The sequence below is a fragment of the Clinocottus analis genome, unplaced genomic scaffold, assembly GCF_023055335.1.
Source record: "Clinocottus analis isolate CAN_PGR_092001 unplaced genomic scaffold, fCliAna1.0.p SCAF_12, whole genome shotgun sequence".
In the NCBI taxonomy this organism is placed as follows: domain Eukaryota; kingdom Metazoa; phylum Chordata; class Actinopteri; order Perciformes; family Cottidae; genus Clinocottus; species Clinocottus analis.
In genome coordinates this window covers 11,136,627-11,152,592 of record NW_027175843.1, presented here as the reverse complement: position 1 = coordinate 11,152,592, position 15,966 = coordinate 11,136,627, and the positions used below count along the sequence as shown (strand labels likewise).

Genomic DNA, 15,966 nt, shown 5'->3' with positions numbered 1-15,966 from the left:
CTGGTTTTGTATCAAGCTACAGGTTTGCCCAAATGTTATATGATGTAGTTGAAAGGTATTAGCAAAGGCTATACAGTAATCTATAGCAGTGGTTCTCAACCCATTTTCAGTGATGTCACCACTGTGGAAAAACAATGTAAGTACAACCAGTGTCTGATTTAATATAGAAAATATACAATTCAGTTTAAGCACGTTTATTATAGAATATTTAATAAGTCAATTTTTAAAGGATTTTTGAGTTCAAGCTTATTTTAAATATATATTTTTAAAATCTGAAGTACCCCCTGGGGTGCCTTCAAGTACCCCATTTGAGAAACCACTACTATAGTACTAGTAAAAACATGACTTTTAAGGATTATGCAAACTCATCACTGGAAGTCGGGGCGACTGTTTCAAAACATCCACAGCTCACATGAATCATCAACAAATATGTCTGTAAATGTGACTGGTTCTTGTTGATGTGGACTACATGTTTTTTTTTTTTTTTTTCCGTTAATGACGCAGCATAAAAGCTACAAAACGCAATTCGTTCAAGCATTTGTTCAGCCCTTTGGGTCACGTGACCGAGGTTCCTCCTCAACGCCGTCCACTTGAAGCAGTTGTAGTTATGAGAGCAGCTGCTCCAGTCAAATCACGCTCTGCTGCTGCTCAACACTGATGGAGAACTTCAAACAGTTCCTGGTCGCTCTTTCTGCCGCCGTGGCCGTCGGGATAGTCTCCATAATATTCGTGGCAAGATGGGTCTGTCACTTCAGAGAAGGTTTAGCCTGGGATGGAGGACAGGCGGAATTCAACTGGCATCCGGTCTTGGTAGTCAGCGGATTTATTTTCTTGCAGGGATTCGGTGAGAAGAGTCTCTCTTGTATGCGGTTGTTTTTTATTTCGAAGAGATGCAAACAATTTGTCAAGAGCATGTTGCCCAAGGCTTGTGTTTTAAGGAGACGTGTTACTACTGATTACGAGTGCGTATTTCTAACTGCAAAGTCCACCAACTTGAGTCGTAAAGTGTAGAAACCACAAATAGGGACGTTTGTGTAAATTATAAGTTTAGTGTAACAACATGGCTGAGCTAAGCTTGCATAAGCCAAATGCTCTCAAGGAAGTGGTGTTGACCATCAATTACACCTTTTATAACATACTTTAATGTGTGCCAGTCAGACATGAAAACATCACTTAAACAGATGCCAACTTTTTAATGTGAAAATGTGTTTACTGTTCTATATAAATTTAAAAGGAAATCATCTGTGATAGTTGCACTAAGAATAGTGTGACTGGGACTTCTCTTGCAGCCATTATTGTGTACAGACTCCCCTGGACCTGGCGGTACAGCAAACTGACGATGAAGTTCATCCACGCAGGCTTGCACTCACTTGCCTTCATCTTTGCTGTCATATCTATGGTGGCTGTATTTGACTTCCACAATGCTGCCAAAATCCCCAACATGTACAGTTTGCACAGCTGGCTGGGCTTGGCAGCTTTGATATCATACTGTCTACAGGTAAATAAACTATATTTTAAAATAATGTGAAGTAGGTTGATAGTAAACTTAAGGCCCCAGTTGTGTTTTGCAGTGCTGGTAATGGTTAGTTTAATCATGCTGCACCTTTTTATTGTTAAACTGTTTCAAACCACTGTACTTTTAGCCAATCTTTCATACTATTTTATTAAACTACGGACTGGTTCAGAACAGACAATTTCAACATATTTTCATTGCTTCACCAGCTTGGGTCTATATTCTAATACACTGCAACCCTGAAAAACAACTACCTCTTCTTAAAATGCCAAGTCAGAGTGAACAACAGTCTGGTTTAGTACAGTATCTGATAAGTGGATGTTTTTTTTTCTCCTTCAATGGGCAGCTTGTTCTTGGAGTTGGCATGTACTTGATACCATTTACACCTGCATCCTGGAGAGCAGCATTTATGCCCCTCCATGTCTACACTGGTCTTTTACTTTTTGGCAGTGTAATAGCTGTAGCACTCATGGGCATCACAGAGAAACTCATTTTTGGTCTGTAAGTATTTGTTTTAAAAGTCTTATAGTACTTCATAAATAATGTTAATTTGCTACATCAGAGCCGAAATAACTTTATGTTTCGATCCTCATCAAAAGGAGCAACCCAAAGTACAAGGACTCTCCACCAGAGGCAATTTTTGTGAATGTTCTGGGAATCCTCCTAGTGGTTTTTGGTGCTCTTATCCTTTGGATTGCCACTCGAACAACTTGGAAACGCCCCAGTGACCAGATCTTGCATACTCTGCATACCAATGGGGAAGCTGACGAAAACAGAAAAGTCGGTCCAGCCTTGTCTGAGCTATCTGATGCAGCTGACGCTGAGCCCGGTGGGGATGTCAGGAGGAGGAGTTACAAATTAGATGATCAGGAGAACTGATTACAACATCACTGACTCTGAGTCAATACTGTCTCCAGTGTTGAACGCATGTACACCCACTACATTGTTTAGAGGAAGTCAAAATTTAGAAATATATTCATGCTAATCATTCCATAAAATGTTAGCTTGTGCTCCTTGAAGTATGTTGTTTATTTTGTTTGTAGTTTGTTTGTAACAAGATTCACGTGATGTGGGGAAACTTTCTATTGACCTACACAGTGTAGTAACTTTGAATGTTTTCATACTCTTAAATCTTTTGTATTGTCATTTTTTTTAAATGTGTGTAGAACCTACATTTTTCAATAAATATGTGCACCTTCTAAATAGCATCTTATAGTCAATGAATAATTAGAAATATATGCAGAGAGAAGACAACACAAATCCATACAATAAAACGTTATTAAATACCATGAGCACTAGTTTGTAGTTGTTCTAATGACCATTCAGTCACAAGATGAACCATAAATATAAGTATTATCCATCAAGCTAAAGACTTTCCTTTTGATTTCCATATTTGACCTCAGATGACAGCAGCACAGCTCCGTCAAACGCGAAGTGCATCTTTTTGGCTCTTCCCGGCTCCTGTATTTGTGTAGGCAGCCCGTTTGTTTTGACTGTTTATAGGCATTTTTGTGTCGGGTCGAAAACCTGCTTCAAGGTTTGTAATCTACAGATCAATGCTGCATTAGCTATACTATTACACACTTGTAACATTTGTTGTTGTGTTCGTTGCTGTGTTTGTAGCCCGACTTGCTTTATTCAGCATGTAGCCAGTCGAGCCGACAGTATGACATCACTGCGGACCGACGTCCGGGTTAAAGTCAACCAGCAAGCCGCTAACGATAAAGTGAAGCCCCATCTCGAATAATACAGCGTGGGTTGGGTTGTGAACGTTGATATGATTCGAAGTACAATTTTATTGATTGAATTACATTAAACTGCACGTGGTTCAATCAGTAAGTACGTGTCGTACAACGACCATCGCTAAGCTAGCTAGCTCTGAAAGCCCGTGTTTATAAGGGGCGGCTAAGGCCGATCGGAGGCTAACTTTGCGTGTTTCCTATTAAGCAACGGTGCGATTAGTATAATTAAAACACAACATTAACGTAGAGCAGGTTTGTTGTTTAAGCGCGTGTACGTCAAGCTAATAAGGGCCAGAAACAAGTGACTAAGTGACAGGATAACCTCATGCTAAGCTAACGGGGTGTGTGAACAGTTGTACCAACAGCAGGGTGCGGCTCTCGGTCGGCGAGCGGACGATGACCGGGCAGCTGTGGTTTTAATCAAGTTTAATGCAGCTGGGAGTGTTTGTGTCCAGACAGCGTGAGTGTTTAACGCACACAACTGCAGAGAAGACAACACAGTGGTGGATGGTCATGTTAACAGCTGGGTAGCTAGCTGTCTCTATTGCTATGCAAGGTGGTGCTGAAGCTGAGAGCATCGCCTGTTAGGAGACACTTGACTTTCTCATGATTGTAAAGTCTTTATTGGTCATTTGTGAGTGCAAATACAAGGAGACTACTCCACCACCAGGACACCCTTGATGCTCCCCCTTCCCCCTCTGATATACTTAACTTAAAATGCAATATTTTTATGTAAATTTAAATATGTTGTTTGTATACAGCTGTGGCATCATGTCGGACAAAAGTGAGCTGAAAGCCGAGCTTGAAAGGAAGAAACAACGACTGGCACAAATCAGAGAGGAGAAGAAAAGGAAGGAGGAGGAGCGCAAGAAGCAAGCCGTATGTTCAACATTTTGTAAATGCTTTAAATAATCTCGGATATTAAATGCAAAATTAACATGAAGAATGAACAGCATCCAAACCACTGCTCGAAGTGAGCATAACAAAACTATTCATCAATTCAATATATATATATATATATATATATATATATATATATATATATATATATATATATATATATATATATATATATATATTGTCAGATGCATTAGATTAAGTCTAGCTCTTGGGTGGTTTCTTTTTATAGATATAGTTTAGGTTTAGGGTATAGTTTGTTACCAAAACCATGTATTGTGGATATTTAGCAATTGATTGAATGTACATGACGTGTTGCTCTGTTTTCAGACGGACCAGTTGAAAGAGGCTGCAAATCACCAAAATGATTCTGACCTGGAAAAAAAAAGACGTGAGGCTGATGCTATTCTACAGAGTATGGGCATAACCTCAGATGCCCCTGTTGGTAGGTTTTTCACTACCCATTGTTGAATTGTACATACTGCTACTGTGATATCGGCTTTTAATTCATGTAACCATTGGTACCCTAAAAATAGGATTCATATATCAAATGCAATGACTTCATACTGTTCATGCACCCTCAGTTGAAAGCCAGCATGTTAACCCCATAGTCCTCCTCTTGAGATTAAAATGATGTAAATATCCATAAACACTGGGACAATGGGAAGCACTGAAAAGAAACACATATTTATAAATGTGCTACACTAGTATAGACTGTAATCTATTGTTTTTTAGCCTTCAGTGGGATTGTTAGGGTACTGACACTTTGCTAACAGCAGGTGGCAGAAGAGATCCATAGGAAACTCTCTATCAGTCTTGCAGGCAGCAGACAAACTAAAAACACAATTGAAAAAAATACATTGATAAAGACAGTCAGTGTAGTTGTGTTTATTAAAGCTTCTTTCCCAATATGTTTGGGTCTTGCCACAGCTCAAGTTTGTACCTGATTTAACTTGTTTTGCTACTAATATAAGGCTTTACACATATAGCACGCGCAATCAAATGTAGCCGACATAAAATGTACATAAGGATGAATATCATTCAACTTGGATGCATTTTATACTTTGCTGTTACTGTAACAGATGCTTATTATCTGTCTCTCTACGTAGCCCCTCCTCCCATCTCTCCAACTACAAAATCGGCGGGCACACCAAGTGAGGCAGGGAGCCAGGATTCTGATGGTGCCGTGGGACCCAGGTACACACACACAGACACACACACACACACACACACACACACACACACACACACACACTCCTCAAATAACCCAATGTCTTCCCAGCTTCTAGTACATTACAAGTGTGGAATGTCAATATCCCTCTTTATGAATAACTAATAGGGATTGCTCTACCTAAGCTAAGTGTTTGAATGCTTTGTGCTTCATTGAGATTTTTTATGTTCTCAGAAAGTTAGTTGTGCCTCGTGCATGGTTACACGAGACACAACTGAGCTAAAATCCATAGGAAAGTCTCATACCATTACTGTGAATAATGTCAAGTTTATGCCAACTGAGTGCATGTTAAGTTAATTTGTGTGCGATTAAATTAGGTTGATCCTAAATTAACAATAAAACAGCAGGCTGTTGTTATGCCTGGGGGACTTCTTAACCCCTAATTAGACCCCCTTCCCTGGGCTGAAATTCAAGCTCCCCCAGTGTCCCATCAGGCCCAGGGAGCTGTTCCCTCTACGTGTTGACTCATTTCCCTCGCCAGCTTTGCCATTTCCTACACACATGGAGGTCATGTTTTCTCCCTGAGGGTTCTCTCTCTCTCGCTGCCTCTCTGTCTGCACAACACTGAGCCTTTGGTGTGACAAAGTTCAAGCTGTATCAGCCCTGCAGGCAGCACACTGTCATCTCACTCTGAGAGGTTGTGTGTCCATGCATTTTAAGCAGATACGTTCTTCCATCTCTAAGGGCTGTGCAGGCAGATTCAAGCTCGAACTGAAAATCACAACAACAAAAATACAGTCTTAAGTTGGTTTTGATAACACGAAGATGTAATGGATTCATGACATAGGATCCAATCTGCATGTTGTGTGCTATAATGCTAACTGTATTTCCTCTCCTCATTTGTGTTCGCTTCTCTCTCTCACTAATGCTGCCTTGTTGCTGTGACACTAACCAGGACTCTGCACTGGGACTCTGACCCGTCCACTCTTCAACTTCACTCTGATTCTGAGCTGGGGTACTGGACACTCTCTTCTCTCCTTTCCTGGTCATGTTTCCTTCTCTCAATCTATGGCATGACTAATTTGTCTTCTGAAGTCATTATTCGGTTAATGCAGTCCAGGAAAACCTTCAAGTCGAGCATGCAAGAATGGTTGGACAAAACCTTTTAATTGTCTCTGTCATCCCAAAAAATACTCATTTGCTTACATACTTTTACTTGTAAGGAGGTGGAAATCAGATGAGGATGATAGCAGAATGACTATTTTGTTTGTTGTCTTTTTTCCTGTCAAATTGATTACATTGTGGTGATATTGAGCTGTGCAAAGTTTGAGTTGTTCTGTGCTTTTAGGCGTGGAACTCCAAAACTGGGAATGGCCAAAGTCACACAAGTGGACTTTCCTCCACGTGAGACTGTGTCCTACACAAAAGAGACCCAGACACCTGTCATGACTCAGCCAAAAGAAGGTGAATCTCAGACATTATTACATATGTTAATCTTAAAAAAATGGACAAAGCTTCTTTGCTAACACGTGTTTTGTTTTGCTGCAAGAATTGTCCACCTCCTGTAAAAGAAATTGTTCCTTACGGGTTTTGTGGGCTGTGTGAGAGAAGAAGTGTGTCCCGGAAGTGAATAACAAGTGGAAGAGATTTGATTGGAGATGAAAGTAAACGAAAACTGAGGCCCACAAAATGCAGGAAGTCAAAGGAGAGATTAAATGCAGAAAAACCCTGAACCTCACATGCAACTCCGCTTTGGTATAACTAATGAGAGGACCAATGACAGGAAGGAAAAATGCAATTTCGAAGAAAGATATGAAGTGCTGCACATACGACTGCTTACTGCCTCTCAAGCATGTCGATATGTATGTAATTGCTGCTCTGAACCTTTAATGCGGATGATAAAAGAGATTATTTGGGCTGCTGCTAACACCACATGTTGAACACATGCTCCATAAAATATGCAAGACTTGTGGGTATGCTGCTTGTCATGGCGAATAATGTGCATGACTAAAATCCTAATTAGTTTATTTTTATTTTTAAATAAACATCAGAAATATTCTACAAAACCTCTCAGCTACAACTCTTGGAATGGGCCTGTCTTCATAGCCATTTGTTCAATTTGTTTGCATCAGCTAACACATCTTTAAAAGCCTGGTTAGGATTTTAAACAGCATTCAGATTGTTGATTGTTGTCCCTTCAGGTGATGTGCAGTAAATCGTGAGGTGGCAAGCAGTACGAGCAGGATGAAATTGTGTGATTTTGTGGAAAACTATGAGCAGAGCTAGTGAAGGATGAAGAGCATCCCTCTGTTCCTCACTGCTCTTTACTCTGGACTCTACTGGGCATTGTAAAACTGTGTTAAACAACGATGGTTTCTGCCAGCTGTTCAACACAAGGCCCCCTTCCCCTCTTTGCCACTATGTAATCATTTCATCAACTCCCTCGCTTCCCTGTCTTCTCCCTTCACCGAACAGGCACATAACAAAACACACTCAGTGACATTGTGCATTTTCACACCATCACTTCTGGCACTCTATGAGACGGCATCCCCTTCCCAGCTTGGTGCATTTTTGATGTGTGGGGTGGCGTCGGGCCTGTTCTCTGATTGAGCGATTTATCGTGTTGTCAAAAGGAGGCAATGGCACAGCACTCTCAAGGTCAGCAGGCGGTGGCATTAGAGGGAGCGTCCGCCGTGCCCTGTCTGCTGTACACCGAGGGTCCCCCACAGTGTGTGCAAGACATCTCGGAGAAAGGAGTAAAAGATTTAAGATTTAACGTCACCTGCCCTATTGACCCAAAGAAAACCCCCTGAACAGTCAAGGAGAACTCATCATCGAGTGACATGATTTTGTGTTTTAGAAATGCGGACAGTATTGCGTCATGAATTGGACAGTGTTTGTTAGTCCCGTGTGCTCTGAAATCTCCTCTCAGATCTGTATTTTCATGGGAAAGTATAGAAGCATTTTTCTTCAGACTTGAATTAGTCTATTCCATCTGTAGGTCGTTAAAGGGAAATGTGTTGATTTAAGTCATCAGATTGGTAAATGTCTGTGCCGGCGTCTGAGTATACTCAGACTGTACTAGTAGGTAATGTGCAGCATCAGTGCGCACTCTTCAACAATAGGCTGTAATTATGGAATAAGATATTTTTGGAGGGTGGGGTGGTGGTGTTGTGTGTGTGTGTGTGTGTAGGGCTTGGTCTGGTGCAGCATGTAAGAAGACTGGTCAGGAATAGGAGTATGCAGAGCAGTAAATCTAAAATGTAATTGAATGTGATTGTTTTAATCACTCTGAATTAAGAGGCAGCCCTTCATGGCCTTCATGTTTGAAGTGTCACTTGTAATTGTGGTCAGCTTTCATGCACTCCATAATAAGAACTGCTAAATATCTGTCATATCCCTCTGTCATTTGGTAGCTAATCATTCAAGTGGAACATTTTGTGTATTCTTCACTCTATCTGAGTGTGTAGTTTGAGTAGTTCCACCTTCACAACCTGCTTTTTGTTCTAAATTTCCTTTTGACAATATTATGAGTTTATCTGTGATTTGTGAATGCTGGTTTTGCATTCCTGCTTATTGTCGGCCTGTTTGTGATCTTTAGACCTCCATGTTATTAGAGACGTGTAACCATGTTGTAGAAGTTAAGAACAATACACTTCAGTTTCACAGATGACTAAATCTTGATGAGTGTTATCAGATTGACAAAAGGAAAAATAAGTCAGTTTTTCCTTTGCCTTGCAGGCATTTTTGTATGTGCTACTGTGACACACAACCACAAATGTTGATGGTGTGCCCCCTGAGAAAATCGTTGATCACAGTTTTTGCAGTACATTTCATAAACTGTAGCTAGAATGACTCATTTCGGAAAAAGAATATATATATATATATATATATATATATATATATATATATATATATATATATATATATATATATATATATATATATATATATATATATATATATATATATATAAATAAATATATTGTGCACATATTTGTGTGTGAGTGTATTTGTAGTTTTGTTTTCTGTGGTTATTGGCCTTTGTACAAGCAGGCAGAGACAAAACCATGCACATGCGGAAGTCTGACCCTTATTGTGCTGGGGACATATAGAAAGTAAAAAAACACCTGCAGAGGGAGGAATATACTTTGAACATTGCTGGGCGCGTACCATGTTTGCATTAATATATTGTCCATTGAACCACAACCACCAACCCCCCACTTTCCGGCTCCCCCCACCAAAAAGCTTTTATTTCTTAAGTGGTACAAAAGCCATAATTGAGCCTGCTTTGAGAGGAGGTGTCAGTGTATGGGACATCAGTGATCCGGGTGAATTCTGTTAAATGCAACCCCTCCCCACCCCCCTTCCTTCCTCCACAACCCATCAGTGCTACAACCCTGCACTACCCCCCCAACACATCCCCAGCAGGGTCACCAGGATCACTAGCTTTTCTCCAAATGGCCATTTTGGCTGGCAGGTGCATTATACCCTTTATTTTCAGATTGTCTATCCGCTCCTAATGCTGGGCAGGTTGATTGCTCTGGCTGCCTCACCAGGGAAAGGGCTGACGAGCCCGACCGGGACTAGCTGAAAGACAGTGATTACTGTTTTCCTTTAAGCCTGATTGAGGCCCTTGAAAGGAATGATTTTAACCTTCCCCTGTTGGTTGCAGAATATGGCCGTACATCGAAATGGTTTGTGTCATCAACCCAGATCTGTAAACTCATCAGTGTACCCAATAACCTTCTTCCTCAAACCTTCATCTGAGAACGAGGATAAATCACTTTGTGGACAAAGTGACAGATGACATTATCATTTAGATTATCTCCGTAGGAAGGAAATTCTGGCATGTGGTGCTGTCATCTCAGATTAACTATAAGGCTCATACCAAGATAAATGCTTGTAGGAACCAGACAAGTATTTCCCGTCTCCTCATGAATCTGTTTTGTCCTGCTTTTGACCATTATTTTTTACATTGAAAGCATAGGCTGCATACCGTCTCTAGGAGATGTGTGTTTTGAAAAAGCGTGTTCATCTTCTTTGAGGTAGAACCGGTGTGCAGTTTGCCAGCTGGTCTGCCCTGTATTTTCTTGTACATTCTCTGAGGTTGAATAGGAGTTGCAGGACCTCCTGCTAGGATGGTAATTGCACAGGCTTGCTGTTCAGGGAGAAGCTTGTCTTGGTGCAGCCAGGCGTAAAACCCCTGTGCCATCCCCATGCCACCTCTGAAGAGCACAAGACAATCCCAGCATCACCATCTGCTTTTGCACCATGCCGTCATCTGGTCAGACCAATGGGACGGGCCCGTGCAGCTGCTCCACACCCTCTGCCCCACTGCCCTGTGGCCTAGAAGGGGGCAACCTGCCACTGGGACACAGAGGAAACGGCAACACTGACAGCTCGACCTTCCATTGAATGGCTAGAGTCTCATTAACAGTTGGAAAAGACAGGGGTCCCTATGACAACAAGACACCCGCTGCGCTGTGTCCCTTTAACACAAATGGCAAACTTCCCTGCTTTAGACGAGCAGGTTCCTTTTTGAAAGGCGACATTGTGCTGACAAACCAAACAAATGTAAGGCAGAGATACAAAATCAGACTCTCGCTGTCCCCATAATCACTGTGTGGAGCTTTTATTGAAAAAAGGAAATAATAGAGGTGAAAGACATAGTGACCAAAAGGTATGAAACGTTTATCTGGAAGGCATTATTGAGCCTTGTATGTAAGCGGTTGCTTAGAATTAAATTGTATTCCCCATTTACGTTTGATGAAATGTATATTAAAAAAAAAAAAAGAAGTGAGTTAGAATTTCCTGCGTGTATATTAAAGGACATGGCATGAGCAGCCCTACTGTGTATTTCCCAGTGTTTACCATAGTTTACTTTCCAATCAACAGAGGAAGAAGAAGAGGAAGAAAGTGCTGCACCTCAACCGGTCGTGGAAACTCAGACTGAGAAAGCGGATCAAAAAGTGGAGGAGGAAGGTACTTCACTAACACTGATGATGCATACTCGCAATAAAAATGGAGCCACTTTCATAATAGTTGTAGCAGCGTTCAAAGAGGTTTCTATTTCTGTAAAGCGATGCATCACATGCAATATCATAAAGGCAATGATCAGCAGGGATCCGTCCTACATTTTTAATGTTTTAATGTTTGTTTGTATTGTTTTTCATTGCAGCAATCCCCTACGAGCTGACAGAGGAGGAAAAACTCCAGATCCTTCACTCTGAAGAGTTTGTGGATTTCTTCGACCATAGCACTCGCATCATTGAGCGGGCTCTATCGGAACACGTGGACCTCTTTTTTGACTACAGCGGCCGTGACCTCGAGGAGAAGGAGGGGTAATGATAAAACAACGAGTGTTTAACAAAAAAAAATAACAACATGGTAATTGGTTTTTGAAGAAGTGTTTTTATTGATTTGTGGTGCTTTGTTTTCCCCAGTGAAATCCAGGCTGGAACAAAGCTCTCCCTCAACAGGCAGTTCTTGGATGAGCGCTGGTCCAAGCATCGCGTCGTCACCTGCCTGGACTGGTCCACCCAGGTCATTTTCTTCTCAACAACTTTTTGTTATTGAACCAACAGTTGACAATATTTCTCAGAACAGCAATTGGAAGTTGTTTGCAATTATCAAAATGTCAATCGTAAGAATGTGTTAATTGTGGTAAAATAAAAGTCATTATGTAGATAAGTGTTGCTAATTGGCTGTTGAAACAACTTAACTTTGCACAGTCATAATGCTTTATGATTACATAGCTTGAGTTTGACAGCATTTACTTTTCGCCACAAGTCCCTCAGGAAAAGTAAGTTATGTCCCACACATTGTCACTCCGTCAGCGGCCATAATGATGTGTTTCCTCTGGTGTCTAAGGTCATTTATTGCATGAGTCAGCAATGACTTTTGACATTGATTGAACACCAACTCTTTGTTCTCAGTGTTTACCAGCTTAGAGCGATATCCATAGCCTTGTATTTTGAAATTCTGAATTCACAAACTGTAAATCTCACGTCAGGTAGCAGGAAGCAGCAGAGGTTAATGGTTTGTTTACTTCTGGGTCGTGTTTCTGTAGTGATTCTCCGCGCGTGCTTTTAACATGTGCTTCAGTGGCTTTTAGGTTTGCAATGGCTTGCTTAGTTTTTGTTTAGCATTGTTTCTCTGAGCACTTTCAGAACCGTAGTTTTTGGTTTAAAGTTATGAAAGGAAATAAAAATTAAGGGCAGTGGGCTAATTAAAGGAGCTGTACATCTTGAGAAAAGGTTACTCATTCTTTAAAGTATTCAGAAGCACCACACAGAGCTGACGAGTCTTTTCCACATGGAGCCAAGCCTGGGGGGCATGTCTGCCTCACCCCCCTCTCCGACATTCATTTGGGCTTTTTTTTCCTTTCTGTCACCAGTATCCTGAACTGCTACTTGCCTCATATAACAACAATGACGAAGCTCCTCACGAGCCAGATGGCGTGGCCTTAGTGTGGAACATGAAGTACAAGAAGGCCACACCAGAGTACGTCTTCCACTGTCAGGTACCCAAAGCAAAACATCTTTCTCCCACTTCTCTTCCCACATCCTCACGGGGGGCTTCTTCCATGACAAGCATGGAACAACGCCAACCGGCCTCTTTCTCTTCCCCTCGTCTCTCCTTCTCCCTGAGTTCACCTTACTGTTATCCACCTCCACCACATCTATCCGTAAACATATGTTTGTGGGGCGCAGGAGAAGACCTGTGGTGCAGGAGTTATATGGAACCCGAGCGCTGCAGCAGGATTAAGTGTGCAGGGCTGGTTATCATGTGCATCCAAACAAGGGCCCTGTGTTCAGACGAGCTAGCAGGGTGAACAGCACTGCTCCTCCGCTCTGCCCAGCCTTATTATAATGTCTGCCCTAAGGCTCCTTCACCAAGACAAGTTGAGTAGAACCACATGTTGTTGCCGCCAGAGCGGATGTCGATGTAGGCATATTGCTCAGATGAATAAAACCGAACAGAAGTGTGAATGAGGTTTTCTCCGTGCCTGGAAGTCGACTCATGAATACTTCCTGAAACATGCGTCACAATTTGTCAAAAAAAGTCCCGATTAGAAAAACTATTGAGGTAAGATTGTGCCAGGTGAAGCTTTGAGTGTGTGTAGGCCACCTTATAAACAAACTCAAGTAATAAGATACAGTATAAAGTCATTATCCAAACATTAGTAATAGTCTTTATGACCAGCCTCGAGGTTTGTTTTGCACAGAGCAGTTTTCTGACTTGAGATGAAGAAGGAAAACAACAGGCTCAAGTGTTTTTCAACTTTGAATCTTTGTTTCATTGACTCATCATCACCATGAACTAATTTGAAATGCTAGTATTGTTAAGTGTACTGGACTGAGTAAATGAATGAAGTTCTGCATTATTTGCATCTGCATTATTACACTGAGCTTCCTGTTTACACGATGAACGCTGAGCTAAAGCTAATGCAGTCTAATGCAGCGGTCCTGCGTGAAGGTTATAATGTAGGGATGTTTTAGAGAGGTTGGGCTACCCTCGTTATTATAAATGTGTTTGACAAAATAATAGAAACACCTGTCAGAATAACACATGACAGGTCAACGGCACCATAAACAACATCGTCCATAAAGTTGAATCAGTTCATTTCTTGGTCTTGGATGCATTCTTGCTTTTTTGATGGGACGCGACGGTATTTCTAGATACCTGTCACCGGGCTGTCTCACGACAAACATGTACTTATTCATCACCGGAGAAGCTTAACATTGACTATCCCTTTCTCTATATTCCCCTCTTTCCGTCAGTCTGCCGTTATGTCGGCCGCGTTTGCCAAGTTCCACCCCAATGTCGTGGTGGGGGGCACATACTCGGGGCAGATTGTACTGTGGGACAACAGGAGCAACAAGAGGACCCCGGTGCAGAGGACTCCCCTGTCGGCAGCAGCTCACACGGTACACGGATGAACTGGCACAGTGGGCTGATCATCATGCCGATACAGCAGAAGAGTAAAATGTTCCCCTCTTTCTTTTTGCAGCACCCTGTATACTGCGTCAATGTGGTTGGCACCCAGAACGCCCACAACTTGATTAGCATCTCCACTGATGGCAAGATTTGCTCCTGGAGTCTGGACATGCTCTCCCAGCCACAGGTAACACACACTGTGTTTTTCTTCCATGGGTGGTCAAACAAATATTTCTGAAGAACATAAATGACTCTGGGGTTAAGGATTTAACCATTACATTAAATTGCAATGTTAATATTATGTCACATTTTCAAGCTTTGAGCTCATGTTTTACATATTGTGTACTTTCTGTCTCTTCAGCCTCACATTCCACCCTTTCAAGTTAAATGTCAAACATTTTGGCCGGACTCCTTCGTTTTAGTATTCCCGTTCCGTATTCCCCGTGGCTCATTTTTCACTTTCAAGGAAATTAACTTTGCTAGCCGTGTCATTTCATCTGAGCTGCCAAGACCTCAATGTCAAACTTCCATTTTGTTTTTTCATAAAGTGCTAGTTGAATTTAGATTATGCATTAACAAACTGTGAAGCGATTTTTATAGGTTGTGCTTGGCAGAGTGTGTGTTAACAAAAAGCCTGAGTAAGGGAGCTTGTTAAAGATGTTTTTCCATGTTCCCGCTCCTCCGCAGGACAGCATGGAGCTGGTGTTCAAGCAGTCCAAAGCTGTAGCTGTCACCTCCATGTCTTTCCCTCTCGGAGATGTCAACAATTTCGTGGTGGGCAGCGAAGACGGCTCCGTCTACATGTCGTGTCGTCATGGAAGGTGTGTTCATAAGCAAACCACGGTCCCCGGCGTCCCTCCCGAACACCGCCAGGAAACTGAGGCGGCTTGTTCGGCCCACCTCGGACCCGGTGTCAAATAAATATAGCCCACTCACTTCCCAGTGCAATGCAAATCCAACACTTGATCTCCTGCTGTTTGAGGTTTCACTCCTGCCCAGTTATCCTGTTTTTCTTTTCCGCTTGTCAGTTGTGTTGGTAAAGGTCGCTCAACATAAACAGGGCACACATGCAGGGGAAACAAATCATTTTTTCTCTGTCCTTTTTCCCCCCTCGTCTGTATGTTTCTCGAGGTGAGAGAGTTTGTTTGCACTCGGTCTTCCCAGGGAGAATTAAAACCGTAGTTCATCCCACAATGTTCTCATTTGAGACATTGGGGCTTCTCTCGTGGCGGTTGATCCCTGGTAAAAAAAAACAAATAAATGTCTTAAATCAGAGCTGCCACTGAGAAGCGTGTGAGCCCCGCAGTAAACGTCCTGCAGTATTCCCAGAGACCGCAGAGAGGGGATGGCTGCTAGGTTTTGCACAGCAGAATCACCTCTGTAATTGGGGGAATAATTTTCCACCTCATTTACAATGGTATGATACTCTCATCGCAGTTAATAATGCATAAGCATCACTCATGCTGAGTATTTACCTCTCTGCGTTAATTATCAGATCCTTAGTTGGGAAACGGCTCTGCAACATGTGGTTGAGCGGGTGCAGGCACTTTTGCCAACCTGCTGGTAATCACATGATATAAGTAAATGATTAGTGTAAATACCTCCATCAGACATCCATCTGAGCTTGTTGCTGTCTCCTATGCTTAATGATGCCCAAATAATCGGAACACTTTGTTTGTTCCCTTCATGCAATATACAGA

The 15,966-nt window shown here is 41.9% G+C and overlaps 1 protein-coding gene across 4 annotated transcripts in view; it reads left to right on the top strand.

Moving 5' to 3' along the window:
- Positions 1 to 609: 609 nt before the first annotated feature.
- Positions 610 to 15,966, top strand: part of LOC137782474 (dynein, cytoplasmic 1, intermediate chain 2a) — a 17,570-nt gene continuing 2,213 nt past the window's right edge. Inside the window, exons 1-13 of one of the 4 annotated variants that reach the window (XM_068571765.1) lie at positions 610 to 844; positions 4,017 to 4,134; positions 4,483 to 4,597; positions 5,262 to 5,349; positions 6,279 to 6,338; positions 6,672 to 6,787; positions 11,222 to 11,308; positions 11,505 to 11,667; positions 11,770 to 11,869; positions 12,723 to 12,848; positions 14,110 to 14,256; positions 14,340 to 14,453; positions 14,954 to 15,087. In XM_068571765.1, the coding sequence (XP_068427866.1) occupies positions 738 to 844; positions 4,017 to 4,134; positions 4,483 to 4,597; positions 5,262 to 5,349; positions 6,279 to 6,338; positions 6,672 to 6,787; positions 11,222 to 11,308; positions 11,505 to 11,667; positions 11,770 to 11,869; positions 12,723 to 12,848; positions 14,110 to 14,256; positions 14,340 to 14,453; positions 14,954 to 15,087 (1,475 nt within the window). In that variant the 5' untranslated portion in view covers positions 610 to 737. Of the gene's footprint in view, positions 845 to 2,971; positions 3,051 to 3,191; positions 3,267 to 4,016; positions 4,135 to 4,482; positions 4,598 to 5,261; positions 5,350 to 6,278; positions 6,339 to 6,671; positions 6,788 to 11,221; positions 11,309 to 11,504; positions 11,668 to 11,769; positions 11,870 to 12,722; positions 12,849 to 14,109; positions 14,257 to 14,339; positions 14,454 to 14,953; positions 15,088 to 15,966 lie in introns of those variants that run through there. The other 3 variants (XM_068571767.1, XM_068571768.1, XM_068571766.1) reach the window with 3 other exon arrangements.